The following is a 21281-nucleotide window of genomic DNA, read 5'->3' as shown; positions in this document are numbered from 1 at the left end:
ATGTACTGCTCTTGTTGAGAACCTAAGTTTGACTCCCAGCCCATGATCAGGAGGCTTATGCCCACCTATAGCTCTAGCTCCCCCTTCTGGACTCTGTGGGTACCTGCACTCATGTGCACAAACCCACGCATAGACTCATGCTTGCACACAAGTAAAAGTAAGTCTTTTGGAGGGCAAGAATAGTAGTAAACTAAACCCTGTGGCATTGGAAATCTCCAGGTCTAAATCGCCTTCCACAAAAGGAAATTGAGGCTCAGGAAAGTGAAGAAACCGGTCAACATCTGAGAGCAAGCTACACAAGACAATGTCTTTAACCTCTTCAATCAAAACGAAGGGGAATGAGATGGGTTGCATAGGCCTGGGGCTTGGGGAAGGCCAACTACTTCTTGCTTAAAGGAAACCACGGGGGCTGTCTGATATCATGACCACCCAAGCCCAGCTGGGGCCAACATGGCTGACCAACCTGCCTGCTGACTGTCCTTGGCTTCACTATCATGGCAGCTTGCAAGACTGCCTTTCCCACTATTCATCTGATGTCATAACACATCTGGAAAGCCCCATAAAAGGTCAAAAAGAGGTGAACCCTAACCCCGGGAAAATCCACACGTGGAATCTCCCACTCCACTTGAATTCATAAATCAGCGCCCCTCCCATTAAGTTTTCTCGTAAAGGAGGCTCTCTAAATCCCAGCGACTCCACTCTCTTGAGAAGCCCTCCCTTCCTCAGATGTCCTTCTGCCCCCTTCTCAGGTGTGTCTCTCTCCATGCCCACACTTAGAGAAGCATGGATTGTCTTCTATCAAGTCCCCAACTTCCCCTCTTTCTTTGTTCAATTCCAACTCCGCTTCATACAGACTCATCCTAAAGATGCTATTTTTGGAGCAGAACAGTGCACACAAGGGGCACCCTGGAGAGAGCATCCCCTCCTGACCAGAGCGCCTGTTACAGTGTGTTTCTCTCCTCACCTCCCATCCCCAAGACAGGGTTTTTCTGTGTAGCTTTGACTGTCCTGGACTTGCTTTGTCCACCAGGCTGGCCTCGAACTCACAGCAATACAGTGTGTCGTTTAGATAGTTTACATCTCGGTTGTTACACTCTATCAACTGAGCATTCTCTTCAAGACAGACAGGCAGTAAGGGACACTAGCCCCATCTTTGCCTGTGGAAACTTGTGGGTACTGAGATGTGTGCCGAGCCTGGACTCTAATAAGTAGGCAGTAATCAGTACAGTGTGCAAGAACTAGCTGGGCGTGATGGCACATGCCTTAATCCCAGCCCTCAGGAGTCAGAGGCAGGCAGATCTCTGTGAGTCTGAAGCCAGCCTGGTCTACATAGCAAGTCCTGGACAGCCAGGGCTACACAGAGAAACCCTGTCTTGAAAAACAAACAAACAATAAAGGAGTATGCAAGAATTTAAAATCAAGTTGAACTATGGGGACCAGTGGCCTCCTGACCACTTTGTACTTGTGCGTGCCTTGGAGCGGGGGGGGGGGGGGGGAGGAGAGAAGGGGGATATTTAGAATCACAGCACAACATCAGCCCTCCAAGCTGAATTTGGGATGAGAGGTGACCAATCCCACTTCTCTCCAGATGCTCACTTGTCCTCATAATCCTCAGGTATGCCAATGAGGAAAAGAGGGACCCAGGTGAGCTCTGAGGCTCCCATGGGATGCAGCCACCAGCTCATCGCTCAAGTTCTTGCCAAATCTGAGTACATGGGTCACCTAAAAGCTGAAGACAAGTGGCTCTTATGCCCTGGGGTGTCTGACTCAAGGTAGAACATATGTACACAAGTTGACCAGGCCACCTGCGTGATGCCCGAATGTGAGATGTCCCCACGGGCTCATATGTCTGAGCATTTAGTCTCCAGCTGGTGGAGATAATTGCTGGAGGTTGTGGAACTGTTAGGAGATGAAGCCTCACTGGGCTGTGTCTGGAACTGCCAGCCCAAATAAGCTATTTTTCCCTTGAGCTGCTGTTATTGGTGTGTGTGTGTGTGTGTGTGTGTGTGTGTGAGAGAGAGAGAGAGAGAGAGAGAGAGAGAGCGAGAGAGAGAGGAGAGAGAGAGCGAGAGAGAGAGAAAGAAGAAGAAGAAGAAGAAGAAGAAGAAGAAGAAGAAGAAGAAGAAGAAGAAGTAATCAAAACTGGAGAATGGATAAATAATGTGCCTTGGAACCTTAGCTAAGACATTGTGACCTACCAGGAAAGCATACCGGTAGAGGTGACTGGGGAAAGTCCCTGAAAACTCACCAATGGAGGGAACACAGAGTTCAGGAGAAGGGAGTCTCTAGTCATAGCAGCCTCTCGTAGGTCTTTGGACCGGGCCTCAAGCTAACCCAGTGGCTGTACACAGGAGAAAATCTAAACCTAATGTGGGTGCCTGCCATGGCCCAAACAAAACACTAATCTTGACTGTGTCAGAGAAGGGAGCAGACGCCAGACACTACATATCATAGCTAGCTTCAAATTAGACATGAGTCCCCCTGGTCCCCGTAAGTAAGGTCCCTGGCCTGAGGTCTTGCACAAGATGGAGTTTATCACAAGAATGGGAGAGTGGATGCCAGAAAAATCATCCCCTAATCACACAGGCCAAGGGGGTCTGAGAATGGGACCCCACAAAGAGGTGTACCATCACCAGGCTATGGAGAACAGAGGTCACTAAAAGTCTGAGCTGCTGACGTCAGCTTTGCCTTGATGTCTTTTCCACGAGACAGGGCCTTTCAGAGATGAGAGAAGCCCAAATATTTCCAAAGAGGAGTCACCCATGTATGTCGTTGGTTTCAGGTTCTTGACATGTGTTTATAGACATGGGGTGTGTTTATACAGCCAGAAAAAAAATAATAATAAATAACAATAGCATGTTGCGTTGAAGGTCACCAAGCTCAATGTGGCCAGTTTTGAAGAACTAACTCCTTGTAACTTTAGGATGGGTTAGCTGCTGCTTTGAAAAATGCATTCTCACCTGGGATGATGTCAGCGCATCACTGTGGCCTATTGGCAAAGATGTCATGGTACCTCGTGAACAAGAGCTGAGGGGGGTAGGGGAAGTGGTCCTCCAGTCACTCCCATGCTGTGACATGCCTTGGGACAGTCAGAGACATTGGAGGCAAAGATGAGGTCTCAGAGAGTGTGCCGACTCAAGACATGGTCTTTGTTCCCCGGGGCACCTGCACAAGTGAGGGCAGATCGTGGGAGCCCAACCTGTAACAACTCCATCCCAAGCCTAGATGCATCCTTCTCTATTTCCAGTTGGGCCAGAGGTGGTCAGAGCTGGATCATAAGTCGCCGAGGGAACTGTGAAAATACTGATGCTGCCTGGCCATTGTGAAGCGATGTCATAGTCAGCGAGGACTACAACAGGGACAATAGGGACCAGAAGTGAAACTGGGTTGGAGTGAGGACAGCACACACAGTGGCAAACAGCTCATCACGAGCCTTGTGAGTTTGCCAGTGTGCCGTTTGTTATCTCGCGGGTAGGATCCGTGCTCACTGCTTCCCATTCGGAATTCTAGTGATCCAAACCCTTTCTGTACTATCTCTTTATTTTCTTTGTTCATACTGGATTGGCCAAAGCTCTTCTAGAGAACACCCGGCAAGGCTAGGTCTGAATAGGACACTGAGCTAAAAGCCTTGGCAGCTATAAGGCCACAACGAAGCCCCTTGGTACCAAATTTTGCTGTTTACTAGCTTCAAGGATGCAAAGAAATGGTCCCTGTAGTTTTTTGTTTTTGTTTTTTGTTTTGTTTTGTTTTTGTTTTTGTTTTTTGACAGTGTCACTCACAATGGCTTCTCTCAATCCCTGCAAGTATCAAACTAAAGGTGCTCAATGGAGATGTAGACAAGGGCTGGTCAGCACCACCTGCTGGCAGCACCTGGTACTGCAGCTAACCTATACTTGAGCCTGACCTGTGGATGAATGAACTTTAAAACCACTTGAGGAGAGAAACAAATGCCCAGCACAGTAAAGATATAAAGATTAGGCCCTGGCTTGGTGGCACATGACTTTAATCCCAGCACTCTGGAGGCAGAGGCAGGTGGCCTAGGACAGCCAGAGCTGTTATACAGGGAAACCCTGTCTTGAAAAACAAAAACAATAAACACACACATAAAAAGATGTAAAGATTATATGGAGGGGCAGTGATTGGAGACCCCATTATCCCATAAGGTGCCTCAGGGTCCTAAGTTCTTACAAAATAAAAATAAAAACTGCCTCTTCGGATGGCCTCCTGCTGGCCAGTTATGCATTAGAACACCCATGTGCCCCATTCTCTCTCTGCCTTGATTTTCGGTGTATTCCCTGGGAGACTGCCCCACCCCTGTCAGAATACAGTAGACAGTGCTGTAGTGGGAAGGAAAACATCTCTGGCCTCAGGAATTTGCCTCGGTGGCTTATTGGAACCTACCTGTCTTCCCCCAAAGTGAGAGGTTCCCCCACTGTCATGATAAGAATTCCTTACTCTCCACTGTATGGAGAGCCAACACAGTATACAATTTCAGGTGTTACTTGTGGGGTTTCCTTTGCGTGCGTGACCTTGTGCATAGTTCCTTGGTCTCTTTCTACCCAGGTGTTTTGAGGGACCCTCTTTCCTCTGCCCTGACAGTGCTGAGGTTATGAGTGTGTCACTGTGCCTGACTTGACCAAACTCCCCGGTTTGTGTGGCAAGCACTTTACCAACTGACCCATTAGTTCTTTGCTTCCTCTGCATACTAAACGAAGATGTGTGGCCAGCAGGAAAAGTCAACAGACCCGGGACACACGGATCGCAAGGCAGCTTTATTGGATTAGTTGCGTGAGGGGAAGCAGTTTTTCCCATGAGCAGCAAGTGCAGGCATTAGAGTGCAGACTCCAGAGGAAGGGGAGGCTGGTAGAGTGGAGGCCTACTCGCCTGGGCACATGTGGAGCTCTCTTGGGGGGGGGGGGTCTGTGGCAACCTGGGGGAGCTGGGGGGATTCACGCCACGAGGCCCCTTACTGTGGGAAAGCAATGCTTCTGTCTCATTCGGCTCTGAAAAGGGAGGAGGAGGAAGAGAGTCAATAACCCCCAAGAAGCAGCCAGCAACACCCACATTCTTATCACCAAGGAAAAACATTTCCCAGAGGGAAGAAAATAAAATCCCGGGGGCTTTCCTAGTTTATCCCTGCGACCCTGCCACAGGGAAAGGCACTGTGCCCGGAATGTACATTTCTGCTCCTTGTCTGGACTCCTGAGGACTTTCCAGTCCCCCATCCCCTACCCCTGTGTCCCAGAGCCTCAGAAAGTCTTGTTCATCAGCCCCTCGGGTCACAGAGAGGCTGCCTGCTCACCGGTTCTTCCTGCGGTACTCCTGCAGCGCTTTCTCCGCCACTGTGTCCATAAACTTGGGGTTATCCCTAGAGACTTCTTCTGGTAACACCACTGTGATGGGGTCAGCATCAAACAGCTTCACCACCACCTCAGTGACACGGGAAGGGACTTCTGAGTCAGAAGAATGAGTTGTCACCTAGAAGAAGACAGATGAGGCGTCTCCGCACGATGTCTACAGAGCATGCCCTTCTTTGACAAAGGATATGACATTTTTCTTTGCCCCATCAATAAAATATGAGTCTTCTTGTCATATGTTGCCACTCAAGATGTCTAGACAATTCTAATCAAAAAGATACTGATTTGAAGGGACAAATGGCATTTGAAAATGACTAGCGGAGCAGGCATTCCAGAAGCTTGAAGTGATTTTTTTTTTTTTCAAATGTTTTCTTGTTGTCTTATTTTCTTGTTTTCGTTTTGTTTGGGAGAGGGTCTCACTGTGTAGTCTAGCCTGGCCTCAAGCTCTCTACCTTCCTGCTTCAGTTTCCCCAGTGCTGGCTTAACAGCCATGCACCACTATGCCTGGACCCCAACGTTTGCTTTGTACAAATGTTAGCTGCTAGCAGTTGAAAGGGGCAGGGTGGGGGAGGGGGCTCCTAGTACAGTCACTGCCTGACAACAAATCAATTCAAGTGCCTCTCAGCAAGGCCCAGAGCAGGGAAAAAGCTTTGCGGCCAGGCAGAGAAGCCACTGGCCCAGGGAAGCTGCCCAGAATTCCCCATTTTAGCAAGCCACGGAGCCGCTCACTCTCTCCATCTTAGAAACGGGACTTGGATATTTGACCTCGAGGGGTCAAGGTATTTCAGCGCTACACGTGCATATGGTCCTCCTAGTCCCCGCTGGTGGACACTGTAGGTGGTCTCGTGTGGTACCTTTGTCCCATCGCACCTCTAAGAGGCACGCAACTCCTCTAGGCCACCCCTGTGGCACCACTCACTGTAGACACCCGAAGGTAGTACTGGTCTTCGCCCTGGGTGAGGTTAGCCAGCTGGGACACCCAGTTGAACTGTTCATTCAGCTGCTCCAGCAGGGATGAGGTGTTGAGCATCTTGGTCTGGAGGGACCGGAGCAGCTCGTTGTAGCGCTGGGTCAACCTCTCGGCCACCTGGAGCGAGTCGTTCAGCTCCTGGCGCAGGTGAGCTTGAGCAGGGTTGTTGGTTGAACAGTCTGCCCAGGGAAGAGAGAGAGAAAAGGCACGACGCGTGAAGAGGAAAGTTGCAACGGGGTGAAAACGCCCTTGGGAAACCAGCTCCTGCAGTTGGAATCCGAAGCAGAGCTATTGCTAAGAGGAAGTCTACAAACCAGTTCTTGTGGTTTCCACAAAACAGTCCCCTTCGTGCTTTCGGAGACAATGTGGTGGCTCCGCTAAGCTGTGTGGGAGCAGCACAGGGACTAAATTCGCCTTGGGTGGTAGACGCGACCAGCCTTGGTGACTGGTCACAATGCTGTTGATCATGCTCTGGGGAGCACCGGTGCCCATGACTCCTTGTGTGCAGCCCTGGAGTCACTCCCCACTGCCTTGGTTCCTCCCAGGAATCACTACCAAATAGGAGGAAGCTACTGTGCACTGGACACCCCACAGAGAAGAGGAGCACTATTTAATTAAGTGCACTTTCTGTGCGCCAGACATACATTAAGTGCTCCAGTTGTCCTTTTTTCTCAAAGGATGCTTGGTTTGACCTAAGCATCCTTACCTTACCAGTAATGACACAGGTTTTCGGAAGTAAGAGACTTGCTCAGATCTATAGGGTCAACAATCTGTGGGACCAGGATTGAACCCTCATCTTCAACTCTTCAACCTGAGTTTTTCCTCCTCTGAGACTATGATTCTAGAACATTCTCCAAGCTTACTTTTGAACATATTTAAGAGATTTGGCAATTCTGGTTTCCTAGAACCCAAGCTGCAGAAGAGCCAGCCAGGTCCGTAGGCTACAAAACACAGATATTTGATGCCTGGAAATTGGCCCTTACCTGCCCTTGTCTACCCACAGCTGGCCAGGGGGGCTCTGGTTTAAAAAAAACAAAACAAAACAGGAAAATTGCCGTCTTCCCTTCTGGCCCTTGGGTGCAGACATCAGCTTTCTGGCACCTACAAAATGCCCATGTTTTCTAAAAAAACATCTGGGAGAGGCTATATCAAAACTAAGCAAGATAGGAGAAAAGAGAATCTCAAATTAAGGAAGACAAGAAAGGAGAACCTTCCAGGCCCTGCGTGGCAGCCGGAACCACGCACACTAAAATAAGATAAAAAGTTGCATAGATCAAGAAACAAGACTAGAGACAAGAAGCCGGGTTGAGAAGAAATCTTCGAGGAATGACCTGACCGCTCTTCCCACTGAATAGCCCACACAGGAAGAGCTATTGAGGGCTGGAACAGTGTAGGATGGTGGTTCTCAACCTGAGACAACACTCCCCACCAGGGGACACTCCAGAAGTTCTGAAGATAATTCTGATTGTCACAGTGGAGGGAGGATTGCTCTTGGACGTGGCAGGTGGAAGCCAAAGACGCTGTTAGTGTTCAGCAATGCTCGGGTCTGCCCTTCAGGGCTGAACCTAGGTGTCCTGGCCTACAGGTCCCTGGTAGAGCCTACCCATATAATTGTAAACATCACAGATAAGAGCTACTGGGTGGCTGGGGTGTTGACTGTTCAGCGTGTGGTCTAGGGTCCCTAAGTCTGATGTAAGAGGTCCGGTCAATATATGGTGATCGGCTTCTCTGTGCTCAGGCACTCTGTCATTCAACTGCCCTGACAGTTTTGAGGGGAAAGCCTGCAGGTGTGGCCACATATTTGTCTATAATTTCACGCCATAACCTTTGAAATCACTCGTGTTTGTTTGCATGGGCTCCTAACATCCTAGCAGGAGTGAGGCTAGGAATATTTAACCAGCCTCTGAAGGTCTGTGTTGGCCAGCTACCAGTATGAAGTAACAGCAAAGAGAAAGCTTAACCCTTTGTGATCTGAGCAGGGAGGCATCCCACGAGCCACTGTAAAGACTGGGCTCAAAGCAAGAGCACTTGATCGCTAGCCAGACCTGACAACACTGCAAGGAACAGTTTTGGGTTGGCTTGTGTTTTGTTTGGTTTTCTTTGAGACAGAATCCCACTACGTAGCCAAGACTGGCCTTGAATTCAGCATCCTTCTTACCTCAGCCTCCCAAATGCTGTGATTAGAGGGAGGTCCCACCATACCCAGGCTGCCTGGGCAACTGTTGAAGGAAAATAGTTCCTCTTCTGAGGGACTGATCCACCAGAAAGAATATAGCCAGGATACCAAGGACCACTGTCACGGGACATAGCTCAGGGTCCCTACGGAGAAGCCCCAGGGTGCTGTTCACAAGCACAGCTTAGTGAGATGTCTCATGTCTTGTACGCTTAGATAAGACACTTAGCCATTCTGCAAGGTGGGAAGAGAGCTGCACCCAGCTCACAAGGTCATTCTGAACTGTGAACAAACACCCGTGATGTGTTTACAACTGTGCCTGACATGTGGTGAGTGCATGTTGTCTACACTTTCATACTTTGCAGTTAATCTGAAGCAGGCTGCACTGTAGTTGGCACTGTGGAGCAGAGCAGCCAGGAGAATGAGATCTGGATTGCTAGTGGCTATCACCAAATTCCATAGTGATACCCACCACAGACTGTGGGTTTCCCATGGGCCACAAGAGTGGCGGGTGCTTTCGATACAAATTTTGCATCTGAGTCTAAGTACAATGGGTGTGGCTCGGTGGTAGAGCTCTCGTCTAGCATGCATGAGGCACTGGGTTCTACCCCAGCTCCCTCAAAAAGGAATCTCACATTTGACCATGTCCCCTGGAGGGGGAGACCTGGTGGCACTTAGAGGAAGGACAGCAAGTAGCCAAGAAGAGACTTGATACCCTATGAGAATATATAGGGGGACGTAATCCCCCTCAGGAACAGTCATAGGGGAGGGGAATAATGGGAAAATGGGGGGGGGGAGGAATGGGAGGATACAAGGGATGGGATAAACATTGAGATGTAACAAGAATAAATTAATTAAAAAAAAAAAAAGGAATCTCACTCTAGATATGAGGACAGTAAGGAATACACCAGAGCGAGGAGTCTCCCAGGGACTATGGCTCACGGACAGGGAGCTAGTCTCTGAAGAAGGGAAGTGCCAGTAAGCCACTGGTGACCCAAAACCAGGTGACCACAGTGCCAGATTATATACTGGTACCCCCACTCACCCACAGACAAGATCTCCTGGCACTTCTCACACTGGCCCTTCATCTTCAGGCATCCTGTGGAGTTGTGGCGGATCTCCTTGCATACCGTGCGGTCATCTTCACCTTCTGGACACATGAAGGGAGAAAGGAGCAGGCTGAGGCACGTGGCACTTTGGAAGGGAGCCCACCAGACACCCATCCGCACTTCTGCTCAGCCCCATGGTCAGGGCAAGATGCAAGATGCAGCTTGGTTGCTTGCTTGCAGACGTGGGATGCCCCAGTGGCTCCCTAAGGAGGCCCCTATAGCTCTTCAGTGGAACTGGCCTGGCCTCCCACCATCTCTATGTGGGGAGATCTCCCCTGCCACATCCCCTCAGCTGTGTGCCTTCCAGCATCACAGCAGGCTGTTCTTCATTCTCCTTAGCTGGCAGTACTCCTCAACTGACCATGAAGCCCCAGGAAGCGGGAGTGTTCCCTGACAACACAAACCATCCCTGCTAATGGAGCTACAAGAGATGAGTGTTGGGTGCCAGGCCTCCCTGTATTTCTAATGCAAACCATACTGTATGGGGTACGGTGCTGGGACACAAAGCACCGATGAGGAAAGATGCTCCTCAGGCACCGGTTTCTTGTGTCCATGTTACATTTCATCCCTGCAGACACTGCCTGCTAAGGTCACAGCCATGACATCTTCTTTAAGGGTGATACAGACTGAGATACACTCCATTGCCTGGAAGGGCAGGCCTCCCACACCACACCCTCAAGAGTTCCCAGGAAAGACAGGCTGTGGTCCTATAGGAGGTACAACCCAGATGGCACCCTGAGTTGGCTGCAAAGACCACAGACTCCAATCTCTACAGTGATAAATTGAGCTGCCCCCCCTACCCCTACCCCTACCCCCGGCTTGCTCATCTGCATTCCTTTACCCCTGACCTAGTTCCTTTATCCTGTAAATGGCAAGGATACCAGCTGCACAGGCTGCTGGGAATATTAAGAGTGGCTCATACCAAGCCCCAGAAGAACCTTAACATCTGGGAGAGCCCCATTCCTGCTTGGGTAATGAGCAATTGTTTTCTGACCTTCTAAATTTATCGGCATGAAGTGGACGCCTGGGCCGTGGAGCTGGACGTCCATGGCCTGTTGCGCCTGGTGTATCATATCAAAGAAAGGCTGGAACATGTTGTGGAAGCTCAGGGCCCCATAGTGGGAGAGAGGCATGAGGCTGCGGACCAAGCGAGACTTGGGATATAAGAAATGAGGCCTCCTGTGTGGAAAGCCGAAGGGCGAGATATAGTGTGTGTCCTGGAGCTCGTGGGTGAAGAACCGGTCCTGGAACAGTGTGTCCATGATGCCAGAGACCCGGGCAAAGCTGTCCTGCATGGCGTCTAGGACCTGGCTCTGCTGCCTGTCACTCTCCAGCAGGGAGTCGACACGGTCTCCGTTCATCCAGAAGTAGAAGGGTGAGCTCTGGTTCAGAAACTCCTCCAGCTGGGGATGCAGAGAAGTGCAGTAAGCTTAAGAGGCTGCGCGCTCCAGCCCCTTCACCGATCACGCAGGCGCACTTCAGCTCTTACGCCTTCTCCGATCACGCAGGCGCAGAACTACTGTCCTGCCTCTAGGAGCCCATGTCAGGCTAGCGCCCTCCATCTACCCCTCACTGCAAAAGCCAGAGACTCACAAGTCGTATAGCCCCAGAGGAGTGCCCAGTCATCTTTGGCCACCTAAGACAGCCACTCCCATCTAGCTGCTCAGCCTTCAGGAGACAATGAATTGTACTGAGTCCCAACCGAGCAAAGCTCACAAGGAGATAGAATCAATGCTAATACACTGCATATTCTTAATCCCTTCCTCCTAGATAACACAGGATTCTACCATACCACGAGGCAGTAGTTTACCCAGCTAGTTGAAGGTCCTGTTGGAGAGGGCACCTGGCACGCGTACCTGGGGTGATTGCTTACAGCTGCACTCATGTCAGACATCACTAATCGACCACCACACTAGAAAGGCATGTAGCTAAGCGATGCTAAGCAACTGTATCCAGCCTGTGGAAATAGGCCTGTTTCATGGATTCTCCACGTTCCCCATTCAGAATCCAGGCCATGTACACATCTCCTTCTCACCTGGTGGCCAACCAGACCAGAGCCGCTTCTGCAGACGCGGGCATAGAACTTCATGCAGGTCTGCTTCAGGCACGGCTTACACTCTTCCCAGAGGGCCATCATGGTCTCATTGCACACTTCCGGGAACGCCTTTAGTTTCATCTCGGAATCCCTGGTGTTATCTAGAGCATCCTTCAGGAAGATAACAAGGCCAGGTGAGCCACACAGAGACCCAGCCGGCTTCCTGGTCTGTGCACAACGTGCTCCTGCAGACCACATCTCCGCTCTAGCTGCGCTGTTTCTTCTCAGGAGCCTCTCATCCTTCACGGCCCAGCTGCTCCCTAACTGTTCCACGACCACTCTGCTTTACGTCTAGGACAGTCTCTTCTTCAGGCTCCACTCTCCTTTAGACCTCACTTCCTCTTTTCATCTCCCCAAAACAAGCCAGTCTCATCTTCCTATTATAACTGTGGCCCCTGACATGCAAATCGAAGCTATCAAAGCAGAAGCCACATCAACCATCAAACTCTCACTATCATGCCCCTGACCCAGTCATTGGCTCCAGGGATCGACAAAATAAAAAATTTAAATCCTGTGCCTGAAGAGATATTAGTTTACAGCAAATGTGTGTATCTACATACAGATATGAAAAATAAACAAATGGATGGGTGGATGGATATGTGTATATATTCGTGTGTGTGTGTTTGTGTGCGCGTGCGTGAGGGTGTGTGTGTGTGTGTGTGTGTGCACCAGAGTCAACTTAGATGTTCAAATGCCAAGGACAAGTTAAACAAATGATAACTCCGCAGTCCCCACTTATCAGTGTTCTTAGCTATTCATAGTCAACCACAGACTAAAAATAACTATTGTAGGGGGGTGGGGTGAGGGGTTGAGGTATTCTGAGAGTAAGAGAAACCACATCTACATAGCTTCCTCTACAGTATGGCATTATAATTATCCTATTTTATCATTATTGTTCATACCTTATTGTCTGTAATTTATAAATTAAGCATTGGTATAGGTAAGGACCCATGCATAGGACAATACACAGTCTCTAGAGGGCCAGCTACTATCTGCAGGCTTCTACTGAGGGTCCTGAAACCTGCGGCCCTGTGGCTAAGTGGGGACAAACAGGTATCTATGGATAGATTACAAGGATTTTACATTAACTTTTAAATATGACAATAAGCATTTTTGTGTTAACAGTAATTTTGAATGCAGAAGAAAAGAGTAATGGGGAGCAGCTAGGTGTTCCATGCTCCACCTCCCCACCCCCCACACCATGCCCCATCCACAGAAAGGATCAGAAAACCTATTGAAATGTATCTGGGCCTCAGGCCCTGAGCCAGACTTGCAAGGAAACCAGATCCAAGCCCTCAGCCCAGAGGCTTTCACAAGCAAATGCGCTTTCCCTGTCTCCTCAGTCTAGCCCAGCAAGGACTGTGCTAGGACACCATGGCAACCTAGCAAGGCATCTATCTGGCTACCATGTCCCTTCCTCCCCTCCAGCAGGGAGAGCTGGGCCTCGGTCAAGGCTTGGCCCTACCTCCTTCTTCTTCTTGGCTTCTTCTAAGCTGTTGAGCAGTGAGTCGCGCTCTGCGTTGGTTTTTTCTATGAGGGTCTTTATGTGCTTCACTCCCTGGACAGCGTTTTGAATTTCCTTATTAACGTACCTACTCCCTTGAGCAGACATTTCTGTGAGAGAGAGAGGGGAAGGTGGGATGAGTTGAAGACGAAACAATGGCCGGAAAAATAGCCCAGGAGCCAGCTGGACTGTGAGGAAGCCATGATCTGATGGGGGCGTCGGGGACCTGTCAAGCTGAGGTTCCATCACTTCTACCCCAAGCCAGTGGCAGCCCTTATGGTCTCTGTCCTGACTCTTTGTCTCATCACAGGGCTTAAGGTAGACTCTACCCCTCAGCACAGCAGCCATACTATGTCTGACCCCTGCCATCCCACCCTGGGGAGCCAACAGCCACAGAGGCCATTTTAAGGAAAACAGTGGTGGGAAATGATAGCTAACCTCTTAAGCATCAAAACATAATTGAAAAGTCTGGTTTTTTGACATAGAGCTTTCTGGAATTCACTGCGATGCATCCTTTGTACTTCTTTGTTCCAATGCACAGTGAGTGACAGGTGATGGGGACAGGAGGATTGAATGAAACAGCACCAGACACCATGAAGACAGGAAGATAAATGAAGAGCTGCACTCACCATGGAGACTGTCACCAAGGTGCAGCACCAGGTGACCGAAGCAATGACGCACAGCGTGTCACAGCAGTGCCGCTCAACTGGCTACTTATCCTGTGTCAAGTGCCGTTTCCCACACCTCAGCTCTGTTCTATCTGCTACCCCTCCCTGATGTCACTGCCAAGCATATCTAAGGAAAGTGGGAAAAAGGGTGGGGGAACTATTGAGCCGAGGGCAAGACGGTCCAGTTATGCAGCATGAGTGAGCCTGGAGGTTGCCAGTCCAAGCACAGCTTGTGTTCAATAATATTGTATTACACCCTTGAAGAGTGCCTGAACCTTGACAATCAGGTGAGGTGATGGATGGCTAATAGCCTGACAGTGGCCATCATTTCATTGTGCCCATCAACACCAGAGCATCAGGCCGCATTGGTTTTAGTGAAGACCTCCACAGACCTGGTCAGCTATGAGCAAGAGGTTAGGTGAGAATGAGGGAGGAAAGGCAGGTCTCCAGGAGAGCCTTGGAAGACGGGGTGCAGGGGAGAGGGCGATCTCAGATGACTAGTTCATGTTGGATTGCACTGTCCTTTTCCAGAGAGGAAACTGGTGGAACCGGGTTTCCAGGGGGATCAGTGTGGGGGCATATTGGGAAGAAGTCTGGATGTCACACAAAGGGGAGAGGGACAAAGTTTCAAATGGTCCAGGCACAGCTTTGAGGAAAAACTAAGAGAGCCAGATGAAGGCACTAGAAAAAAACAAATGAGTGATATGCAGCCAACAGAGGGGCTTGAGGCAGAGGTCAATGTCTAGAAAGTGCCTGACCAAAAAAACAAAACAAAGAAAACACCAAAGCAGGAGGTAGAGCTTAGAGACTGAGAGACAAGGTGCAGTATGGAAACAGTCCTCAGCAGTTGGGAACTGAGCTTTGGGGGATGGCCCCGCCCCAGGCCCCACCCCCTCCACCTGAGGGCCAGCTTAGTCTACTTGCCCTGGAGCTCATTGTCGGAGACCACCTGCTCTCCCAGGACCACACCATTGTCCCAGGTCAGCAGCAACCCCACACACAGCAGGAGAATCTTCATGGTGTGGCCTCCTCTGAGTCTGGAGTCCCAGCACGTCTGTTTGAAAAGAAGAGCAGAATGTCATCATGACAGCTGGGCAGCTTATGGGGTTCCTGCAGCCTGCTGCAGCTCCCTGGGAGAGGAGGTAGCACAGTGTTGGAACGCGTGGCCCTCATCTGTCCCCCAAGGTGGCACTATTGCAGTTTAATACTGAAGAATGTGGGAAAGAAAAAAAGAATCAGTTGACACCTTCAAAAGGCATTGGAGGCAGAGAGGCACTGGCAAGAACCATGCCTCAGCTGCACAGAGGATACAGGCTCTCTGGAGTGGGAAGTGCCAAGCTCTAGGCTGAATCTTTTTCCCCCCTGGAGTGCCCTACATAGTGCAGATGGGTTTCCTGCATCTGCGTCTTTATGTCTCCAAAGCATATTTAACACATCAGATACTAAAGATGCCTCTCTCAGGCCCTGCAAACATCTCCCTCCTATCCCCTTCAATGGGACTGCACCCTCCCTCACAGCACAGCCCCGCGCCCCTCAGGAGTGCTCTCAGCCTCCCAGAGCTATCTAAGTGTGCTTTTCATAAGTCAGCGGTAATATGCACCCCCTCCCATCAGCAGAGGAAATTCGATCCATTTGACCATTTCTGGGTGAGCCTTGTGCCAGGCTGAGGATGGATTGGGGCAAAGCAAGAAGGGGAGGACTGCTTAGGGAAGCAGAGAGGGCAGAGCTAGGGAAGGGAAAGCCAAAGCTGGAGTGAGTGAGTGCCCATGAAAGCCCCTTCAGGAGGCCAGGCCATTTGGCTCCAAATAATCCCTCTCACATGCCCGCTGCCTCTAAGCCTGAACCAGCAGGTTCTGCCAAGGTGCCCCTGCCACCACTGGGCTGGCTGCCCTGAGCCAGGGGACACAAGCCGAAGCCCCAGGGTTACACAACGGATCCTTTCCCAGAAGCTGGATTGGTTACATAAAACACCACACACACACACACACACACACACACACACACACACACACACACACACATACACTCCTTGCATCTCCAACTCTGCCCCCAGAATGGCTTATCTGGACTCACCAACTTCCTATAACTAACTACAAGAAGAAGGAAAGGGGAGTGGCTTCTCTTTCTGAAATGGCTCACTCTTTTTTTTTAAATTAATTTATTCAGATTATATCTCGTTATCCCATCCCTTGTATCCTCCCATTCCTCCCTCCCTCATGCTTTCATCCTATTCCCTTCCCCTATGTCTGTGACCGAGGGGGACCTCCTCCCCTACTATATGGTCATAGGGTATCAAGTCTTATCCTGGTAGCTTGTTTATCCTTCCTCTGAGTGCCACCAGGCCTCCCCACCAAGGGGATGTGGTCAAATATGGGGCACTAGAGTTCGTGTCAGAGTCAGAGAAATGGCTCGCTCTTAACCCCCCTGCTCTCAGCTAGGCAGGCCCATCAGCACACTGGGAAGGCTTTTACTGAGGCCTCATGATGCACACCTTGCAGGGAGGGGGGCAGGTGTCAGAGAAGAGACAGTTTTCCCAGCCATGGGTGGGCACCTGGGCCAGCCTGGCTTCAGGCCCACTCTCAATCCCATAAACCTCCCGGATGCTCACTGAGGCCTGAACATCGTCAGCGACTGACGATTTGCCCCATGAGAGGTGAAACCACAGAAACACCTGGAAGTGGGAGAAACCCACTTTTGGAAAATCCATCCTGCAGGCTTGGGGATGGCTTCTAAACAGAGGCCGGTGCCTAGGAGGCACAGTAGGACAGTCAAGGAAGACCGCTGAATGGGAGGCGAAGCAGGATCAAGACAGGCTGCAGTGAGTCTGGGGCCTGACAAAGGAGACCTGGAGCCTGGAGAGCCACCAAGATCCCCAAATAAGAAAGGGAGGGTCACTCTTCCACCCTACCCCCTCACTTCTACAAGAGTGCCAAAGCCTACAGACCGTGCTGTGTCCCCCAAACAGGCCGCAAGCCGGTGGCCACCCTAAGAGAAGAACCCAGCCCTCCAAAAACCTCTTTCTTTGACAAGAAAAGTCTTAAATCTCTCCCAGCCTTGCTTTCTTTAATCTGTAAAATGGACATGATACGCACCTCAAAGAAGTGATGCGCTATTCTGTAAATGTCCTAAGAACAGACTCCCCCGGGGTCTGCTGGTAATGCTGGCTCCTGGTCAGCATGCGCTTGCTTCACAAGCTCTCAGGTACCTTGGTGCTGTTGGTCCAAGGACAACGCCACACAGCCCGCTGCCCTCCCTCTACACTGACTCACTTCCTCTCATCATTTGGAGGAAGGCCTACTGCCTGGCTGCCAACTGCCCTGTGTGCATGAGCCCCACCAGGGCCAAGGACCTCCTTATCTAGTGGGAAAACACAGCCTCCTCCCTTGTGCTGTATTTTCGCCACTTCTTTTTTTTTTTTTTCTTCAATGCGTTCTTATAAGCCATCATCCCTTTATGGGTCCTGCTTTCAAATCTTCTTTAAAGTCACACCTCTGTGCCTAATAATCCATTGACTAACACTTGCTGTTTGTTTTACTATTCTTACAAGGTTGGGGTGCTAAATTGTACTCTCATGAGTTTCCTGTTACAGAGCCTGCAAAGACTTTTGAATTCCTAACTTCTTCCTTTAAAAACAGCACCAACACCAGCAGGTTTTAAAACTGGGTCCAGAAATTCTGGAAAGCCAAAAGGGCTTCCGCTCCCATTCGTATAACGTTGGAGGCTGGACCTCCAATCGTTGGCAGGCCTCAGATAGCCATCTATAAAATGATCTGGTGGGATCAGACATCTCCGGCCTGGGAAAGCATTTCTCTGAAGGACTAAACGCATGCATTTGACTAGATGGCTGCAGCATGTCCTTGAATACACAGCGTCTTATTTATTATGCGCCGTCCCAGGAGCTGGAAACACAATGACTCATACATGTAAGACATCAGCCACCACGGAGAGAGATCCACACCTACACGCGCAGCTACTGGCCCCTGCGCCTCCTGCATCTCATCGCGGGCTTTAAACCTCAGTTTCCCCATTTTCACAAAAGGAAGATTTCTGCACATGGCCTATTGAACAGCTTTGAAATTGTGATCCGGGCGAACAACTAAGGGGACGGAGGGCCGGGTCTGAGCCAGCGCGCAGCCCCCACCGTGCAATTCGACTCCCAGCTCGGCTTGCTTGGTGGTGGGGCTCTGGTCACCTCCCAACTCCCCAAGGCTGCGCCAATTCTCTACCTAGCTGCTGCTCCTGCCCTCCCATCCCTCCCGGTGTGGCTTTGGCGCTGGGGTAAGAGAGGTGCGGCTGTCTCACCGGTCTGCGGCGTCGCTCCAGTGCGCTCCTCCTGGTGACGCTTGGTGAGCACCGGAGAAGCGCCCTATTTATAGCGCTCTGCTGGAGTACACCCCCTTTGGGGCTGGCTGCAAACCTGCGTGACTCACGCCCAGAGAATGCCGGGGAATGCACCAAGAGCTTTCTGGAAGCCTGGAGATACGGGTGGGAAGTGCAGCACCCGGCGGGGGGCACCGGGGGGCGCATGGGCATCACAAATGTCGGCGGCGCTACTCTACTCTCTTCGAGCTACCAAATGCCTCAACAGCCATGAACTAACGGAAGAGCCTTAGAGGAAGAGGGATCCACACACTACTCTGGCCCGCTCCTGACCCAAAACAGCTCGGGATTCCACACACACGCATATACTCATGCCCACCCTATTCATCTTTCACATTAACCCATTAACTGCACTCCTTTCCTTTTCTCTCATTTAAATGGGAGAACAGCAGAAACCCTGAGGATGACACTGGCATTGTGCTAGGGAAGAGCACACACCAAGTACTTGGCTCCCTAACCGCTGTAGTACTGGGCTGGCTGCTGGTCCCTTGGCAGACTGATGGAGGGAACTGAAACGGGTTAAGAATGAGAAAATCATACATCAGAGACCCAGAAGGCCTCCCCAGTCTCTGAGACGCATAGAGTTCAAGCGTTGTTCCCATGCACTTGGGACCCAGTCAAGCAGGGTGGCCTTCACTCGACCTAGGAATCTCACACCTATTTTCAAGTACACTATCGCACAGTTCTTCAATGGTATAGCCACTGGTAAAGTGTCCATGTTCCTGTAAATAACCCTTCAATCCATGCTCCTATAAGTAACTCTGGTGAAATGCGTGAGAGAGCAAGAAGAGAAAGGGAGAGAGGGAGAGAGAGAGAGAGAGAGAGAGAGAGAGAGAGAGAGAGAGAAGATTAGGGGAGAGGGAAGAGGACAAGAAGGTTAATGGAGGGGTGGATAAGAACAAAATGCATTATATATGTGTGTGTGTATGCAAATGTCACTATTTAATTATTATGTATAATTAATATATACTAATAAAAAATTTTAAACAAAAACTACTTTGCCTCAGACTTGGCATCCGCATAGGGTTCTGAACAAGAAGCCTATCACAGAAGTTCTCCCCAGAGCCCTGCTGACTCAGTAGCTGGGTCTGTGTCCAGAGGTGCTGAGAGGTGCTGAGAGCAGGAACATCTATTTCAGACATTTCTGGAAAGGAGGAGCCGTCTGAAAGACGCTACCAGGTTGCTACTCCTTGGGGGAGAAGCCAAGCTTCCTCCTCTGAGCCCGGAACATTCGCATGTGGAGAGACAGGACAAGAGCCTGATATTCCTCTCAAGCTGGTGAGGAGCCTGTGCAAGTAACACAGTTTGGGAGGCAGGCTCTGGAAATCATCTAAAAGAAAGAGAAAAGGCTTGAAGGAGAGATGTGTGGTCAGGGGCTGTGCTTCCCTTCATATCTATAAAGGAACAGGAGGCCAGATTTCCACTTGCACAAGGCCCAGAGGCTGTAGTGAGCCTGATCCTTTCCCAGAAGGCAGTCTACAGGAAATGTCTAGGCTTGGGTAGAAGTGGGCTAAAGCTGGCTACAGTCCCAGCTGTGCCCTGAGGCACCCAGGGCCTTTGGAAGAACCACTCTGCCCTCCGGCCTTCGTTTCTTCCGTCTGAGGAGCATAATCTGAAATGTGTCCTCTCTAAGGCCCTCTTTAGCCTAACCTGACTCAAGGCCAAGTTCAGGAAGACAATGAACCAGAAAAACAGAGTCAACAGGAGGAATATTTCTCTCCCAGAAACTTCTCTTTGTTTTCTTTATAAAGAACAGAAAAAAAAAAAAAAAAAAAAAAAAAAGAATTACCAGTAACAGCTACATATTCCATGGACACTGGTGTCCTTGTAACGTTTCTTTGTTGGGCAGCTCCCTCCCTGCTGGAGGTCGTGGGCACAGACTACAACAGCAATGTCTGTAAGAACTGTCCTTTTGCGGTCAGGCAAGGAAATCTGCCTTCATCAGCCTAAGAGGAGACATGGGGAGGGGATGATAAGGAGTTTCCTCCCTCCCCCGTAGGGATTACAAGTAGCCACTTATCTCCAGTTTTCCAAATACACGAGGCCTAGCAGTTCAGCTTTGAGGAAACCGGCATAAATCTTAAATGCACCACTTGAACGATCTGTGTGTGCGTCCGTGTGTGTGTGTGTGTGTGTGTGTGTGTGTGTGTGTGTGTGTGTGTATGGATGTGCATGCATGTGCCAATGCATACATGTGCGTGTGCCAGACCACAGGACAACCTCAGGAGTCGCTTGTCAGCTTGTCAGGTGCCATCCAACTGTTTGTACTTTAGGCAGGATCTCTCACCGGCATGGAACTCGCTAGCTAGCCAGCAAGCCCTAGGATCCTGGCTCTACCTCACAGCCTGGGCTTATAAGTATGGGCCATTTTTTTTATACATGTACCTGGGATCCAACTCAGATTCTCACGCTCGTATTTTACCAACTGCTTCATCTCACCAAGCCTGGATTTTCAGTATTCTAGGAAAATTGCAGAAGACTACTGGTCTGAGCCTCACACAAGATCCTTTTGTTACTTGTGTCTCAGCATCCCCAACAGGTGCTCTCCTGCCTCTATTTTGGATGCCTCTGACCTGGGAACTGGTTACCTCCCTTGCAAGCAATTAGTCCTTTAGGAAAGGCACCTTTGCTGAAGCTCCCTAGCTCCTGTAAGGGCTGGCCCTGAGCCCAGTTCTGTCCTCACAAGCACATAAAGAAATCCTACGTATATCTCGCAAAGGCCATCTGATGGTTGAAGGCAACTCTGTCTGCTTCCCTCAGAGGCCTGGGCTTGGAAGCTCCATGCTTATGGTTATCTGCAGACCCTTCCAGGCTTTGACCTTCAAGATTTGCCACTCTTGAACCACCAAAACCCAGCTCTGCCAGTGCCAGGGGTAATCCAACCACTCAGAGCCAAACAGGACCACCCACTTCCTGCCTTAAGTACTCCTGTTAGCATTGAGCTAGATGCTGAGTCATGGCCTGATTCACAGAGTCATCCGCTTGTCAGCTGGGGTTCTGTCTCTCACCACTTTCCCATTGTGCT

At 50.2% G+C, this 21281-nt stretch overlaps 1 protein-coding gene across 2 annotated transcripts; it reads right to left on the bottom strand.

Moving 5' to 3' along the window:
• Positions 1–4754: 4754 nt before the first annotated feature.
• Clu (clusterin) lies at positions 4755–18338 on the bottom strand. 2 transcript variants are annotated; one of them, XM_051160732.1, is made up of 8 exons: positions 18179–18338; positions 14801–14930; positions 13170–13318; positions 11645–11815; positions 10604–11012; positions 9546–9650; positions 6277–6506; positions 5299–5478 (listed from the first exon to the last, which is right to left on the bottom strand). In XM_051160732.1, the coding sequence occupies exons 2-8, from the start codon at positions 14892–14894 to the stop codon at positions 5299–5301; spliced, it is 1338 nt and encodes a 445-aa protein (XP_051016689.1). In that variant the 5' UTR covers positions 14895–14930; positions 18179–18338. The 2 variants fall into 2 exon arrangements, with proteins under 2 accessions (XP_051016688.1, XP_051016689.1); XM_051160731.1 differs by lacking the exons at positions 14801–14930; positions 18179–18338 and adding an exon at positions 4755–5003 and having other exon boundaries at positions 5303–5478; positions 13170–13351.
• Between the last annotated feature and the right edge of the window lie 2943 nt (positions 18339–21281).

The sequence above is a fragment of the Acomys russatus genome, chromosome 18, assembly GCF_903995435.1.
Source record: "Acomys russatus chromosome 18, mAcoRus1.1, whole genome shotgun sequence".
NCBI classification, from domain to species: Eukaryota; Metazoa; Chordata; class Mammalia; order Rodentia; family Muridae; genus Acomys; species Acomys russatus.
This window is presented reverse-complemented; position numbering and strand designations above follow the sequence as displayed.